Source organism: Pleurodeles waltl, chromosome 5, assembly GCF_031143425.1.
Source record: "Pleurodeles waltl isolate 20211129_DDA chromosome 5, aPleWal1.hap1.20221129, whole genome shotgun sequence".
Classification (NCBI taxonomy): domain Eukaryota; kingdom Metazoa; phylum Chordata; class Amphibia; order Caudata; family Salamandridae; genus Pleurodeles; species Pleurodeles waltl.
The window spans coordinates 1,812,846,367-1,812,864,656 of record NC_090444.1 but is presented as its reverse complement, the minus strand read 5'-3'; the positions used below and the strand labels follow the sequence as shown (position 1 = coordinate 1,812,864,656).

General features: G+C 46.6%; 1 protein-coding gene across 1 annotated transcript in view; it reads right to left on the bottom strand.

Moving 5' to 3' along the window:
• Positions 1-4,546: 4,546 nt before the first annotated feature.
• The window catches only part of RSPH9 (radial spoke head component 9), a 134,116-nt gene continuing 120,372 nt past the window's right edge, over positions 4,547-18,290 (bottom strand). The window contains exon 5 of the mRNA XM_069236302.1: positions 4,547-4,975. Coding sequence (XP_069092403.1) covers positions 4,815-4,975 — 161 coding nt within the window. The 3' untranslated portion in view covers positions 4,547-4,814. The remainder of the gene's footprint in view (positions 4,976-18,290) is intronic.

Below are 18,290 nucleotides of genomic sequence, written 5' to 3'. Positions count from 1 at the left end.
TGCACCTAAATCACATTCACTATCATTTTCTTCAGCACAGAGGGTGTGAATGATGGCTTTGGCCACCCACTTTGTTCCTCAGAGATAGCTCCTATATTGCTACATTAATTTAACTTGTAGACCTTCCCTCATCACCCAATCTTCTTCTTGTTACACCTCCCCTGGGCAGGTGTAGCATTTCAACGCATTCCGAGGTTTACCATTGTTCTTAAATCTTGGAATGCACCAAAATCCATGGGTGGATGTTGGGAACACCCACACTCTACCCATGGAACGCCTCCCTGTGCAGAGTAATGCAAGGCAACGATTTGCGCTGCCTTGCGTTACTCCAGATTAATCAAGCCACTCAGGGCCACACAGGGTGGCCTTGCGTGGCTTGATAAACCTGACTGAAATTTTCTGTCACCCTTGCAGCCCCTTGCGTGGCGCAAGGGTGACGCAAAACCATGATAAATATGCCCCTATGAGTTTTAGACTCAGCATTGTTCTCTGTGAAGTGGGTGGGATTCATTTCCACTCAAATAAAGTGCTTCTATGTCGAGCTTTGCGCCATTTTTAATGAATGTGCATATTGAAGAGTGCAACCTTTTGCGCCCGATGTTGTTCTGTTAAATTAAACTCAAACCTAATTTGTGCCGGAGATGTATTTTGAGGCAACCTGAATCAATAGATTTTGCTTTGGGTGTTTTTCAGAAAGGTGCAATATTTCATCAGAAATGCCTTTGTGCTATATGCAATGGTGGGAATAAGCTTAGCTTTTATTATTTTAAAACTGGAGTCAAAGACGAATTCCATGAGGGATTGAAATGCGAAGAGCAGGGAGGCAATTTTTGGTTTTAGTGCATTAATATGGTTCAGATGCCTCCCTTGATCATCTAACCAAACCCCCAAGTAGTTGTATTTGTTGCTTTTGGCCACACCATTTCTCCAAGTACCACACTCCTTGTTTATTTATTTTTCTCCCAAAGATTGATCTTTTTTTTTTTTTAGGTTTACCATCATTTCATTGGCTTTATAATAGCTGTCAAAAGTATCTATTTTTCTCTGTAGCCAGTGGCGTAGCGTGGGTTGTCAGCACCCGGGGCAAGGCAAGTAATTTGCGTGAGTGAGCCAGGCAGGGGCAGAGAGCTGCGAGTGCGAGCGCGCCCCCCCCAGATGTTGCGCCCGCTGCGGCCGGCCCCCCCTGCACCCCCCACGCTACGCCACTGTCTGTAGCTCAACCCCGTTTTGGTTCAGAAGTACCACATCATCGGCATAGAGTACACATGAGATGAACTGAGAGCTTAACTTCGCTGAAGTGAATTAGCTGTGTCCAGCTGATGAATTAGACCCACAATATATAGACTGAAAAGCTTTGGGGCTTGTTTAAAGCTTCACTGAATGGATATTTTTTGTCAAGATCCGTTAGTTATCGCCAAGCTTGCCTTGAACTCTGGTATCTGTTAATCACAATTGGATCGCAGGTAAAAGATTGATCGGAATATGCCAGCCCACCAGCCTTTTCCATAATAGATCTCAATTTACGTGGTCAAAAACTTTGTTGAAATCAACAAAGCAGGAGTATAGTATCTTGCCTTTGTCGATTTGTTTTTCAACTATCGATAATGCAACCAAATCATCTATAGGGCTGGCTAGTGGTTTGAAGCCAGTTTGGTTAAACGGATCAAGTTCTAGTTTCCTGCCAAGATCTTGAGATCTTCCAAGAGCAGGGATGTAAAATATTTTGATTTCACGTCCAACAAAGGTATCAACCAGTAGCTGTCCGGAGAGACCGAGGGTCCTTTTTTGTAGACTGGTTGCAGAATGGAACCACACCATGACTGTGGGGTCGTATTTGTTGCTTGGCAGCATGCGAATGAGCCCTCGAGGGTCTGTGCCCAAAATTCCACGTCGTGCTTATAGGTGGCTGCTGGAATGCTATTTGGTCCTGATGCGCTGTTTGTTCTACTTTTCCTTTTGAATCTGTTAAGCATTATAATATGGGGTAGTGATCATGTCTCCTTGTGGGTAACTTTTGTTATTGAGCTCTGGACGTATCTCCTATTCGAACACGTAATGGCTCTGAATGACTGCTTGAGGCATCATCGTAGAGCAAACTGATGTGCATTACCCAGGCTTAATGGGGCACATTGTTGTCTTGCGCCAGGTAAGTTCTTTTTTTGAGGTGGTTACTGATCAGCCAGAACTCTTTAGTTTTTATTGTGGCAAACATATTAGAGTTCCTTCATGGGTTCGTTTTGCCTCCCACACTTCCAGCAATCCTGGTTATTGCACGAACCCATGGTGCGGATTAGACCTAAAGATATGCTGAAGCTATCCATGGTAAGCTTCTGAGGAAGATGGCCACTTTCGCATCGATTATCAATGTGAACTGAATTGATTTTAATGTAAATAGTTGGAGAAGTAAAAGTGTATTAGAGTATGGCTAACCTTTAGTTCAAACTGTTCGTATGGCACAAGGGCTGATAATCAAGGAACATTCCTTTTTGTTCCATGATTCTTGGATGCAAATGATATCATGTAGTTTCAAGCTGAACATAGGTTCTGGGTCAGAGCGAATCATCTCCATACCTGCGACATCTCAAGTTAGCACGGATACTTGTCTTTTGCTTATCTCATTCCGCATTCGTTGTGGTCTCTTGCTTTACATGAGAGCTGTTTGGGCAGTATGGTGGTGGTGTTCAAAGCCACAGGAGCCGCTGATAGGGTCAGTGCCCCACTCCGTGTTCTCCGCGAGTGTGGGAGTGACTAGAAGACTCCATGCCGCTCACACGCCTGCAGATGCGTCTGGTTTGGGTGAGGAGGGAGCAGTGGTGAGGCTGGCAGTGCAAGGTGCATCCACACTCAACCTGTTAACCTGCTGGCCTGAGGCGGGCACTTTCCTGCTTTTGACACCCGTGTGAGGCCCGCACCTTTGCTTGCACTGCTGCTCATTCTGCTGCATTCACCTCCCTGTCCACGACTTCCATCGGCCCACACCGCCACATAATGAGCCCACCGCCAGGCTGCCTCCGTCAGGCAGCCTGGTGGTGGACAGCACCATTATTTGGCAGGACAGGGCAGGGCAGTGCAGCTGCCACTCGGATAATGATCCCAAATCCCCCAGCCTTTCCCTTGCGGGTATCGAATTTTACTCCAAGATTTCTGGCAACTTTGACCATAGGTGGCGGTGTTGGAGTGGAATTAGGCCACCATGGCTTAGGGTCAAAGGAGTTAGATTTCCCGTGAAGCATAATCTCAGTCTTATCGATTTTGCACTTGAGATGATGGACTTGCATCTACCGCATACCCTGTCTGGCAGTTTTTAAAGTTGAGCTCAGAGCCCAGAGAGTCTTTGTCCAACAATAACATCAATTGATTGTCATTGTCATAAGATGTAACCTCAATGCCAGGTTAGGCGATCAATTTAATAAGAGGGGCGGGGACATATAGATATTGAATAAAGCCGGGCTAAGTGAGGAGCCTTGGGGCATCCCTGAATTGACAGACCTTTCGGGTGAAAAGAAAGAACCTAACATCACAGTTTGTCTGTGGTCAGAGAGGAAGGATTTAATCCAGGCCCAAGCAAAGTGGGAAATATCGCAGTCCTTGACACGTTGCAGCTGTGTGCCGTGTGAGATGGTATCAAATGCCACGGATAAGTCCAGTAGAATCAACACTGCATTTTTTTTCTGCATCTAGCGTCATTTTCAGCATATCTGCTACCTCCAACAGTGCTGTCTCTGTAGAATGTTTTGGACAAAAACCTGATTGTTTAGGATGTAAAATATTCACCTCTCTTACAAGAACGCCATTAGTTATGAATTGACGAGCTTTTCCATGATTTTGCTTAAGCAAAACCCATGGTCTTTCTCGTGCAACCTCAACAAGTTGTTAGACCTGGCACTGTGACACAAATCTCATCAGGTATCACCATGCTACATCCTCTTCCACACATTCCTTCTTACTTTGAAGTTGTTGCAGTCAGTGCATTTCATTTCTTCATTTTTTTAATTTCAGTTTTTGAAAAATTGCTTTCATAGTACCAGGATACATCTTCCCTCCGCTCCACCACTGATAGTACCTCCTCAAACCTGCCCCCAATCCCTCTGTCCTGCTTTTCTCCAATTCATCACCATGCTGCTTCTATTATGATGCTACAGAAAAAAAGAGTACAGCAGATGCTCTTTAAAAAACTCAATTATTTAAAGCTTTTTAGGAATCATTGGATTCTTTAGGGTTTTTTGTTCAGTAACTTTCATTTTTCTCTAATCCCACAATTTGATCCTATGCCCTTTGCAGCTTTGTAAACACTTTATCAAGTTGACAACTTGACTGTTTTTACAATTCATTAGATTACCTATCATTGGGCACATTTCTTCTTATTTTTTGAGGTTTTAGTTTGCAGTTTGCATAATCTCGTAAATAATATGGTATGTCAGAATTATTGTTGTCTTTCATGATTGGTGGAGGCCAAACTTTTATTTCAATTGCTGAGCTGATTCCTTTATGGGAATGTTTATTTAAAGTAATTACTGTATGAGTTGTTGCGGAACTGAGTACGATATAAGAACTTATGATTAGCCTTTTATTTTTTGTATTATAAGAAGCACTTGGATGTGACTGGTTCCCATATCGTAACTTTATATAGGATCAACAATGGGTGAAGTAAAGGATGTCAAAGAGATGCTTAGAGAGAGAGGCCTTCTATGAAAGCAATACAGAAACATTTGTACAGATATTTTATAAGAAAACATATACAATAGAGTACAAAGAATACAACAGGAGCATTTTCGTGATCAACAGGAATTAAAGGGTGCTCGTCTTCATAATTTTCACAACATGAAAGGTAGATCAATGTTTTTCTCCCCGGTGCCGACATAGATGTAGCCATGTTGTTGGGTCATAGGAATATGGTAGAAGGTAAGTCCTATCCAAAGAAGGCTTCTCAACACAAGAACACTGTTTCCTCTCTCAAACTGGAGGCTCCACGAACCTGTAATAGAAACAGATGAGGCATGTGAGACCGATGACACTGTTTTCCTATATTGCATTGGGTGATGTCCAACATGTCACTTTAACAAGGTCTATGTGTGCTTTTAAAATACATATGCTTGTGAATGATGGAGGCTCACGTTCGGTTACACCGTGCAACATCACAAAAACAAAAAACATTGGTCCATATTTATACCTTTTGACGCAAATCAGTGCTAGGGCAGATTTGCGTAAAAAAGTTTACTGCCGGCTAACGCCATTCCAACGTGCCAGCCAGGTGCCTTATTCATGGAATAACATTAGCCGACGCTGCGGCCTGGTTAGCGTCAAAATAAATGACTCTAACCGGGCAGCGGAGGAGTAGGGAAGAATGGGGGTTGTGCGTCAAAGAATGGTGCAAGTCAGGTTGGAGTCAAAAATATTGTCTCTATCCTGACTTGCACCATTTTTTGATGCACAACCCCCATGGAAATGACTCCTGTCTTATCAAAGACAGGAGTCATGCCCCCCTGCCCAATGGCCATGCCCAGGGGACTTCTGTCCCCTGGGCATGGCCATTGGGCACAGTGGTGTGTAGGGGGTTCAAGTTAGGCCTCCCTATGACACTTAAAAAAAAAAAAAATTATGGGGGTCATTCTGACCCTGGCGGGCGGCGGGAGCCGCCCGCCTGGAGGGAACCACCAGAATACCGCTGCGCAGTCAAAAGACCGCCGCGGGTATTCTGGGTTTCCCACTGGGCTGGCGGGCGACCGCCAAAAGGCCGCCCGCCAGCCCAGTGGGAAACACCCCTCCATGAGGATGCCGGCTCCGAATGGAGCCGGCGGAGTGGAGGATGTGCGACGGGTGCAGTGGCACCCGTTGCGTATTTCAGTGTCTGCAAAGCAGACACTGAAATACAAAGTGGGGCCCTCTTACGGGGGCCCCTGCAGTGCCCATGCCATTGGGCCCCACGACACCCCTCACCGCCATCCTGTTCCTGGCGGGCGGAACCGCCAGGAACAGGATGGCGGTGAGGGGGTCCGAATCCCCCATGGCGGCGCAGCAAGCTGCGCCGCCATGGGGGATTCCCAGGGCAGCGGAAAACCGGCGGGACACCGCCGGTTTTCCTGTTCTGACCGCGGCCAAACCGCCGCGGTCAGAATGCCCTGCGGGGCACCGCCAGCCTGTTGGCGGTGCTCCCGCCGACCCCAGCCCCGGCGGTCAAGGTGTTCATTAAGTACGTATCACACCGCAGGTATTGCATAGAATTAATCTACACATTGATGAATGGTGTCCAAGTTGTCACACAGAAACAGACTTATTCTGCCACATGTGGTGGAGATGTTCAGTGGTAGCCAGACACTAGGAGAAGGAGGCCAGGGTTCAGGTTGAAATATCAGGTAGGAAATTGGTGACATCCCCTAAATTATGGCTGTTGGGACAGGTACCATTAAAGAAAAAGAGTAAATTAACTAGTAAATTTGTACAATTGGTGTTGCCGCTAGCAAAAAGAAACATTGGTGTGAGATAGGGATCGAGTATAAGACCAAGAGGAAGTCAACAGCAGTGAAACGTGCATAAATGGAAAACTCAATGAAGGTGATGTTAGAGAGTGCCCTGTACTGTAAAGGTGTGCCTAATATATGGCCTGTGGCGCTCACCATGCTGGATTACACCATCCAATGGGCTGACTCTATGATGAAGTAATTTGTGTTAAGTTGAACTTTTTTTATCTTGATTATGTTAAATAGGAGTTATTGGAGCTCAAGGTAACCCATACAAAACCAGTATGTTACATGAGCTGTTACTGTGGTTAATATGATTGATATAAGGAGTTACAGATGGGCAACGTGATTTACAGGGATGTTGTTTGCCGAGGGATTCTCACTGACATGAAATAGACTGCGAGGGCAAAGCCCAAGTTGTCTATGATGTCACTCACAACTCCAAGGCGACAAACATCCCTGTAATTTACATTTTACCCATCTATAATTTATGTTATCTGTGGTCCCCAAAAACATCTGCAGCTGCATTCAGCTGCTACTCAGGCGCAAAGGAGTACTGGAGGAGCCATACATAACATAGCCCTACTTTACTTGACATCCTTAACTGATTCTCACCCAATAGTCAGCCTTCCTTCCTCTCTGCAGCAGTGCTTCTACTTCCATTAAAAGCAAACAAGCAGCTCTGCACTGACAGACTCTCAGTCAACCCTTTCAGCTTGGGTTGGAGGCCTCTAAAAGGTAGCAACAGTGGGTAACGGGTTTTGTTACCAACTGTTGCTACGTCCCAGAAGTGAGTTACCAGGTTTAAAACGTGGTGTAGAAAACAGAGACATCCTGTGAAAGCCATGCATAACATTTGGAATTATTGATTGCAAAACTGATGTACAGGGCATATTTTTCACAGAGGGGTTTTGAGGAACATAAGATAGACAACAAGAGGGAAGCTTAAGTTGTCTATGATGTCACTCAAAAGCCAGAGTTAAAAGAAATCCCTGTAATTCATTTTTTGCCCATTTATATAATTTGATGGTATGCGTGACCCCCAAAATCATTTGCCCCTACTTTCAACTGTGATGCAGGGCCAGAGGAGTAACAGGAGAGCCACACATAGCAAGGCCTCTCACAGCTGTCCGTAATTAAAAAGAAATACATGGTCTTCTGCCACCCACACCTACCACTCTCTGTGCATTCCCTTCTCTTTCCTGCTTACTAGCACTGTTCTGACAGGCTCTCATAAAGCCAAGCAAAAGCAGCCTGGAATCCGTTTATGATGTAGCACGTTATATTACCTATCGCTGCTGCGCCACAGCAGTGAATTACTGGACTTAAAATCCAGTCATTGACGCTAAAGACTCTCTACAAGAGCCTTGCATAACAAATGCAGACACTGTTGAGACCGCAACGATGTAATAGTCTCCTGGTCAGCATGAAGGGAAGGGGGTTTCTTTTATTGTCTTACTGATAGTAATAATAAATGTCTAAAACGGCTCAGCAAGGAGGACGGTGGATAAAAATGAACAATGGTGATCACAGACTTTTTGGCCCTTACTTACGGGGAATTGGAGCAGGGCAGTGCCGCAAGTCTTCTTGCTGCGCTGCCCTACGCCAATGTGAAAGGGCACTGTATTTATGTAATACAGCACATTCCTGTCCTCCCCCCTGCACTAGCCCACAACTGGCTGCCTAGACCTAAAGGGGGCACCCTTGCACCATAGTGCAAGGGAGTAGCAAGGTGGCAGTAGTATGTGGTATAACTGGGGGGTTCCTACCATGTAATACTAACACATTACCCAAAAGTGGACCTCGGGTTCACACCAGTAAACCTTAGCTCAGTCCTGGTAGAGCAGCAAAGAGCAGTCAGGCTTCTTAGAGGAATATGTGCAAAGCATTTCACAACATCAAAATGGATGATAAGTAATTGACACGACTCGAAAGAAATCCAACACCAACTTAGAAAAATAAAGCAGATTTTTATCTTAAATTAGATCAAACAAACCTTGTATCTTACACACAACTGGAGTTGTGGATTTTTAAAGCATTTAAAAATAGATGCACTTTTAGTTGTCAAACGAATACCACTGAAGTCAATGGGTGCAATCGTTCACTTGTGGGGTGAGTTCAGTGAAACCCACCTGGAGTTCAGATCTGAGGAGCCCCTAGACCACATTTGTATAGAAAGTATCTTTTTACCTTGTCCAGGGAGTCCAGGTGCAGAGGTAGCCTTGCTGTCCTTAGAAAAGACCGGTAACAAGAGTGCTGTCAATCAAAGATGTAGCACTCTGCAAAACCACACTTGGATGTGGCGTTACACTCTACCCATGGAAAGTACGGGCTTTTGGGATCCCAGGACCTGGATTCCACAGCTGGCAGTCCGCCACCATGTCCGGCAGCTCCAGGTGCAGAGGTGGCCCTGTTTTGCCACTTAGTTGAAGTCGCCTTCTTCATGACGAAGGATCTCAGCAGTGGGGTTGTTGCTGACGTCAGGCACAATTGTTGGGAGTTGCTGACATCCGGGGACAGGTCGGTTACCGGGCTGGTGACCACCAAGCCTTGGTAGCAAAAAAAAGTAATGCATGGGTACATTGTTGGCTGGATGTGGACAGGAGTGGTGTAGCGGCTCAAAACTTGGGGTGAGCCTCACTAAAACACCCAGGGTGCAGGTCACGGATTTTCTTTGGGCTCACTCAAGAGGGGCCCAACGGGTTGTACTTCTTGTGACAAAGCACAATGATTCTTCTGCAGGTGACTGGTTCCACCAGTCAGGAGAGTCTGCTTTAGTTTTTGGCGTCCACTGGAGTCCCTCTTGCTGGGAGCAAGAAACTTTTGCCACAGGCACACATCGAACACACAGTTCCAGTATATGGTCTCCTCAGGGCACTGAAGTGCCCTCTCTTTGCACTGGGGCAGAGTCCCAAGTCCTGTTGTTACTGACGGCGTCTTCACTGTGGCTCTTCAAAGTCTGAACTGAGGTTCTGGTGCCAGGGGAGCCCCTTAAATCCTTGTTTAAGGGGCGTTAACAGTGTGATGTACAGTGGCCAATGGGCTACTGGTCCCTGTGGCTAGTCTGCCCCTGAGGAGATGATTTCCTGTGGGAGTACGTCACTTTTCTACCCAGAACCCACTAATGCAGGGTTTGCCAAGACGGATAGACCTTTCCTTGGCTGTAAAGACCTCCTAGCCCACCCTAAAGGTGGGGCTAGCCTCTTGGAGGTGTACGCCTCCTGCATAACTAGTTTTCCCACCTGTCAGCTTGGACAGGGCAGGAAGGGCTTTGTCCTCGAATTGGGGACAAGAGATTACATATCACGGGATGTGGAAGCCTTTGAGGCTCACCGCCTTCTTTTACGTGAACTCTAGCCATCCTGGAGAGCGGAGGTGTTGGAAATGGCCCTTTTTGCAGGGTTATCCCCAAAACGTTTTGCCTTCTTCCTCCTATTTTTTCAGATCTGTTTTGCTGGTTTATTGTCTCTGCGCACTTTACCACTTCGTCATCAGCCCAGAGTTCGATCTGCAATGCATGTGACTTCAAGGGCCCGATGACCCCTGCACAACCTCTGGAACCGACACCTGTGACGCCACCCTCTGGATCTCATCGCGAGGACCACAACGCCCTACATTTCCAAGGTACTGTTTGCGGGTCTTCCTGACACAGTGGCTGACCGACGACCCCACGATCAGCCTGAACCGTTAGATTTGTTGATCACAACTTAATGACAGCCCCAGGTGGAGCTGTCGACTTCAAGGAACGTTTTCTTTAAGTTAATTCTTGCAAAATTCATATCTTTATTACTGTACGTTGGATTTTTCTCATTTTGGTCTTGTTTTACACAGATAAATATTGGCTATTTATCTAAAACCCTGGTTTGGTGTCCTTTTGTAGTGTTTTCACTGTATTACTGTGTGTTATGTGCAAATGCTTTACACAGTGCTTCTGAGATAACCCTGCCTGCTCGTGCCAAGCTACCAAGGTCTGAGCAAGGGTTATCTGAGCTGGGTATCTCCCTTACCCTGATGAGAGTGAGGGTCCCTACTTGGACATGGTGTAACCTGATTGCCAACTACAGACCCCCATTTCTAACAGGAGGTGTGACCTCCTCCCTACCCAGGTCCTTTATCTCCGTCCAGGGGGAAGTGTTAGCACAATCAGCAGGAGGGCAGAGTCTTGTCTTGGTGGCAAATGGCTTGGGGGAGCCTGCCAAGGCAAGTGAAAGCTGGCAACTTGGTGGGCATCCTCTAAGGACACCACCAGGGTACATGCTAGCTAATCCTGGGCATGAGTATCGTGCCCAGGGTTAAAAAGCACAGTGTTTGACACCAAACACTGGGGACATCTGTCAGGACATCATGGAGATGGACATCTGGGGTTTGCCCAGGTGCCAGTCCATGTTACCCTATAGACCGCCAGTCACTTGTGGCAGCATTAGGTTTTAAATGCTATCACAGGGTCATATATGCTTGTGCATATATATCCTCACACAACACAGTGCACCCTGCCTCCTGGGCTATAGGAAGCCTGCCTTAAGGGTGATTGACCTGTACTATGGGCAGTGAAGGGACTCTGCATGCACTTGATGTGAGAAGAGTCAAACTCGAATAGAAAAGTTGCTGGTGCAGGCTGACATGGCAGCTCTGCAAGCTTTGCTTTTAATTGGGCCAAGCAGGGTGGCACAATCAGTGCTGCAGCCCTGGTTACCCCTTTATCGTCCATGCCATGGGTACCACTAGTACCATTTACTAGGGCCTTATAGGGGTGGTAAAGCCCTTGCCTATTGGGTTTACAAATTCACAGTACAATTTAAGGGAAAAAGCACTGTTACTGAGGTCTGATTAGCAGGTCTCAGTTCACTTTCAGATCTAAAACAACAGCATCAGTAGTCTAAATGGGGGCAAAAGTTGAGGGGGCATCTGCAATGAGCTCATTTATTTTTTTTATTTTTTATTTTTACAAAGGGTGTCTGTGTTGCTTGCACCTTCCTGTACAAAAACAATCCAGAGAGGAGTTTTCCTCTTTCCATGTGGGCTGCAGAATGCAGAAATAAAAATATTTCTCTTTGTTACGCCTGCTTTGGGGAGGTGCTGCCCCAAGTTTATGTAAGTAAGTATATCCGGGGCAGCGTCAAAATCTCTGGGTGTTGGGAGGAAAAACCCATCGCAATGTTCATGGTGCGCCTCCGCGATGCAGAATAAGGCAACACATCGACATGGACATGTGCTGCTTTGTCATACCCCATTTCTATGGGACCATTCAAAGCCATGCAAAGTAGCTTTCCCGTAGAGAGATATATATATATATATATATATATATATATATAGTTGAGAGGTTTGTGGTGCCGGAGCATTAAAAAAAACTGATCCTCTGGCTGCGCAAGCCTCTCATAAATATGACCCTTCATGTATATTTGATTCACATGCTGACCTTAGGGAATAGAATTAGTGTGTGTTTACAGGAAAGGTCATGGTGTGTGTACACACACACACACACACACACACACACACACACACACAGACACAGAGACACACACACACACACACGCACCCCCCATGCTGCCTGCTAAGCTTGCCCTAAGTTCTAAGCATCTGCAGAAGCTGCATTTTTAAACTGGGGCTTGTAAGTGGATATTAGTCAGGTTAGTCAAGTGGAGGGAACTAGCAGTGTTATAAGAGCACTCACATTCGTAAATAGCATTAGCAACCTCAAGCAATACAGGGAGTGCAGAATTATTAGGCAAGTTGTATTTTTGAGGATTAATTTTATTATTGAACAACAACCATGTTCTCAATGAACCCAAAAAACTCATTAATATCAAAGCTGAACATATTTGGAAGTAGTTTTTAGTTTGTTTTTAGTTTTAGCTATGTTAGGGGGATATCTGTGTGTGCAGGTGACTATTACTGTGCATAATTATTAGGCAACTTAACAAAAAAAAATATATACCCATTTCAATTATTTATTATTACCAGTGAAACCAATATAACATCTCAACATTCACAAATATACATTTCTGACATTCAAAAAAAAAAAAAAAAAAATCAGTGACCAATATAGCCACCTTTCTTTGCAAGGACACTCAAAAGCCTGCCATCCATGGATTCTGTCAGTGTTTTGATCTGTTCACCATCAACATTGCGTGCAGCAGCAACCACAGCCTCCCAGACACTGTTCAGAGAGGTGTACTGTTTTCCCTCCTTGTAAATCTCACATTTGATGATGGACCACAGGTTCTCAATGGGGTTCAGATCAGGTGAACAAGGAGGCCATGTCATTAGATTTCCTTCTTTTATACCCTTTCTTGCCAGCCACGCTGTGGAGTACTTGGACGCGTGTGATGGAGCATTGTCCTGCATGAAAATCATGTTTTTCTTGAAGGATGCAGACTTCTTCCTGTACCACTGCTTGAAGAAGGTGTCTTCCAGGAACTGGCAGTAGGACTGGGAGTTGAGCTTGACTCCATCCTCAACCCGAAAAGGCCCCACAAGCTCATCTTTGATGATACCAGCCCAAACCAGTACTCCACCTCCACCTTGCTGGCGTCTGAGTCGGACTGGAGCTCTCTGCCCTTTACCAATCCAGCCACGGGCCCATCCATCTGGCCCATCAAGACTCACTCTCATTTCATCAGTCCATAAAACCTTAGAAAAATCAGTCTTGAGATATTTCTTGGCCCAGTCTTGACATTTCAGCTTGTGTGTCTTGTTCAGTGGTGGTCGTCTTTCAGCCTTTCTTACCTTGGCCATGTCTCTGAGTATTGCACACCTTGTGCTTTTGGTCACTCCAGTGATGTTGCAGCTCTGAAATATGGCCAAACTGGTGGCAAGTGGCATCGTGGCAGCTGCACGCTTGACTTTTCTCAGTTCATGGGCAGTTATTTTGCGCCTTGGTTTTTCCACACGCTTCTTGCGACCCTGTTGACTATTTTGAATGAAACGCTTGATTGTTCGATGATCACGCTTCAGAAGCTTTGCAATTTTAGGAGTGCTGCATCCCTCTGCAAGATATCTCACTATTTTTGACTTTTCTGAGCCTGGCAAGTCCTTCTTTTGACCCATTTTGCCAAAGGAAAGGAAGTTGCCTAATAATTATGCACACCTGATATAGGGTGTTGATGTCATTAGACCACACCCCTTCTCATTACAGAGATGCACATCACCTAATATGCTTAATTGGTAGTAGGCTTTCGAGCCTATACAGCTTGGAGTAAGACAACATGCATAAAGAGGATGATGTGGTCAAAATACTCATTTGCCTAATAATTCTGCACTCCCTGTACAATCTGCCAACCTTCTAAACCTCCTCACCCATTTAATGAATTAACCCAATCACTGTTTCTTCCTGAGATCTAGATTATTCTTTGTAAGGCAGCTGTGAAATATTCACCTATATTTTCCATGCTCTGGCAAATGTTATGTGAATTACAACAGTAACATATTGGATCCATTGGCAGTGCTCTAGATTTATGAAATATTTATTAAAATAGTCTGGTTCTGTACTGTTCTTTTCTATTTATAATTATTCTTCATAAGCTTGTATAGACTCTCCAAATTCCTTCCAAAAACATGGTGGGGGTATCAAAGCAGAAGACGTCAGTCTTATTAATGCTCAGAGTTCATTAACATAACATGATGTATCATTATTTGGTTCCAGGTGTCAATACCTGATCAAGTCCAGTATTTTTTCCATTTGAATTGTGACAAGAATAGGCAAAGAATTGGCCTTTTATCAAGGGCATTACCCCCAATGCATACTGTAGATGCCAAGATATATTTCACATAATTAGCAGTACAGAGAGGCTAACATGGCTAAAAGTTAGCGGCATGGAGAAGAGTGGCGTGGAGTGTCGTAGAGTGGCATGGCAAAGAGTGGAGTAGAGTGTTGTAGAGTGGCGCGGCAGAGTGTGTCATGTATTGGAGTGGCTTTGTGTAAAGTTGCGTAGAATGGCATACACTGGAGTGGACTGGTGTAGAGTGCACTGGCATAGACTGCTGCAGAGTAAATTGGTGTAGAGTGCAGTGGCAATAAATGCAGTGGTGTACAATGCAGCATCGAGAGTGGAGTGGCACAGAGCAGTGTGGCGCAGATTAGAAAATAAAGGATGGCCACAGTAGACCAGGAGTCTCTGTGCTTGGATCAGTCCACATCCTGCAAGAGTGGCCAAATAGGTCAATAATGACCACCATTATGACAGATGTGGCCCACAACATGGCAGAGATGGCCACTTGGGAAGGGATCAGATGCTGTGGATGGAAATACACAACACACCAGGTGCGCACGTGCGCACAAACATACACTCTCTCTTTCTCTCTCTTACCCTCTTCCTCTCCTCATTCACTCTTTATCTCTTTCTAGCCTTGGTGTCCTTGATTGTCTCTGCATCTTGATCTGTAGTTTTCTTCTTTTTCTCTGTCACCAGTGTTACCCTTCTTTGCCTCTGCATATTCATCTCTAGCTGTGTTCTCTCACTCTCCCTAGTACTGTCCTTCTCTGCCTCTGCATCTCGATCTCTAGTTGTCTTCTATTTCCCACTTTACAGTGCTATCCTTGCTTCCTTCTGCACCTCTGCATATTTTCCAGGTAGAGAAAAAAAGTTATACATATACACTTGTCCGCTTTTCTTTCCAAGGAGTAAATATAAGGCAGATCTCCACTTTGTATAGATTTGCCTGTACACGTCTGTGGATTTTCGTGGTTGCATTAAAATGTGGTTATCTGTGCAAATGGTAGGACACCCCTGATGCCTTCATTTTTGCCTTTTTCAAACATCTCTGAGGCTTAGCACCTAAATAAATTCTCATCTTGTATTAGGCACCTACACAGGACGCCTCTGCCAGGGGACCATAACTAGGATATTGTTTTACATATTCAGCCCTTTTTCCTCAATTTGTAAATCTCATCAAAAGTGTAAACAGAGAGAGTGTATTAGATTGAAACCCACCCCAAGTCCAAGACAGCGCAAACATGCCATGGAGTAAGAAAAACACTCCTACGGTACCTCTGTGCGCCAGGCAGAAGGCACGTCACCCACCTAAGACATGCAGAAGCACTGGAGGAAGCTCTCCAGCTGCGAAGCCCGACATCCAAGCACCTCACTGAGTAAGACATTACCGCCCAAACTATACAGTGGTCAGAACATAACGCCGTAAACATGTCATCTCAGGATGGTGCGGACTTTGGTCTGCTATCGAAACATGCGGAAGGGAACCCTTCACTTCGAGGCCATACTAATGGCAGACCCTGACTATGAGACTGAAAATAACATAATCTTAGCCGTCCTATATATATATCTGTAGTATCTGGTCCATTCTTGTACATAAACTACTTGCAGGAGATTTACAAAAGGAACCACCCGATGCCAGTCCTAAGCGGAGCCTCACTGGTCAGTCCCAAGTAGTTTCCGCTTCCGACTGGTGCAGGGCCTGTGGCAGTGCCACCTTCTTACAACTGGCGAGCGAAGGTTCTGTCCTGCTTCAGGTCTGGATAGAAAGCAGAAGGCCCTTCCTGTACAGGCAGAGGATCAGAACTTCGGAAACTATTTTTTATCTCGCCAAGGAAGTCAGCCTTCAGCCTGAACTCAGCCAGGCTGGGGTTTGGAGCAGATTTATTTCCACGTGAACTGGCTCTGTGCAACATTTGCAAGCCAGCCTGAATTAAACATGTCGGAGCCGTCCCTTTGTGGTCAGGCTAGACTGCTGAGACTGATAAACTAGCCTGCGAACCTTCGTGCGGAGGAGACAGGAGTGCACTTCACATGATGTCTGGAGGTGGGAAAATCAGGGCTGGAGCGAGGCCAAAGCAGTAACGTAACCAAGGCGAGCATATTAATGGAGACTTTCGAGTCACATTCCAGGGCTAATCCGCCCTCGAGTGCAGGGCTGAAGCATCATCCATTCTCGCACACTGAGAGGACAGCTAAGTACTCCACTCGCCTCTCTCGATTAGCAAATGTGTAGAGGGAAAGCCCATAAAAGACTGAGATATGGGATTCAGCAGACACTTTCCGAGGCTGGACTAGCTTCCTTTCACAGCAGTGGATGCTCAAGTCTTATAACACATGCCAGCGTCCAATAGATTTATGGGATAAAGTAGGCCCAGTCGCACACTACAAAGGATACTGAAAGTCACCAAAGAGATCCACGACTATGCGATGCTGCAGGCCGGGCGCCTTCATCAGTTGACGGAGGCCTGAGGGTATTTTGTATTTATTAATATATAGCCCTGTGGTACCTGTCCTCTTGACCCACTACTTTCAACCTGCCATTCCATACAGCCATTGCCAACCTGACATCCCCTATCACCACTACCAACCCGACATCCCCTTACGCCACAACCAACCCGACATCTCCTATCGCCACAACCAACCCGACATCCCCTATCGCCACAACCAACCCGACATCCCATACGGTCACTGCCAACCCATACCGCCACTGCCAACCCGACATCCCATACAGCCATTACCAACCCGACATCCCATACACCCATTACCAACCCACCATTCCATACAGCCATTGCCAACCTGACATCCCCAATCACCACAACCAACCCGCCATCCCATACCGCCACTGCCAACCCGCCATCCCATACCGCCACTGCCAACCCGCCATCCCATACCGCCACTGCCAACCCGCCATCCCATACCGCCACTGCCAACCCGCCATCCCATACCGCCACTGCCAACCCGCCATCCCATACCGCCACTGCCAACCCGACATCCCATACAGCCACTGCCAACCCGACATCCCATACAGCCACTGCCAACCTGACATCCCATACCGCCACTGCCAACTCGACATCCCATACCACCACTGCCAACTCGACATCCCATACCACCACTGCCAACCCGCCATCCCATACCGCCACTGCCAACCTGACATCCCCTATCACCACAACCAACCTGACATCCCCTATCACAACCAATCTGCCATCCCATTCACCCATTACCAACCCACCATCCCATACAGCCATTGCCAACCTGACATCCCCTTACCAACCTGACATCCCCCATCACCACAACCAACCCGCCATCCCATACAGCCATTGCCAACCTGACACCCCATACCACCACTACCAACCCAACATCCCCTATCACCACTACCAACCCGACATCCCCTATCACCACTACCAACCCGACATCCCATACCACCACTACCAACCCGACATCCCCTTTCGCAACAACCAACCCGACATCCCCTTTCGCAACAACCAACCCGACATCCCCTATCGCCACAACCAACCCGACATCCCCTATCGCCACAACCAACCCGACATCCCATACGGTCACTGCCAACCCATACCGCCACTGCCAACCCGACATCCCATACAGCCATTACCAACCCAACATCCCATACACCCATTACCAACCCACCATTCCATACAGCCATTGCCAACCTGACATCCCCTATCACCACTGCCAACCCGCCATCCCATACTGCCACTGCCAACCCGCCATCCCATACCACCACTGCCAACCCGCCATCCCATACCACCACTGCCAACCCGCCATCCCATCCCACCACTGCCAACCCGCCATCCCATCCCACCACTGCCAACCCGCCATCCCATACAGCCACTGCCAACCCGACATCCCATACAGCCACTGCCAACCCGCCATCCCATACCGCCACTGCCAACCCGCCATCCCATACCGCCACTGCCAACCCGCCATCCCATACCGCCACTGCCAACCTGACATCCCCTATCACCACAACCAACCTGACATCCCCTATCACCACAACCAACCTGACATCCCCTATCACCACAACCAATCTGCCATCCCATTCACCCATTACCAACCCACCATCCCATACAGCCATTGCCAACCTGACATCCCCCATCACCAC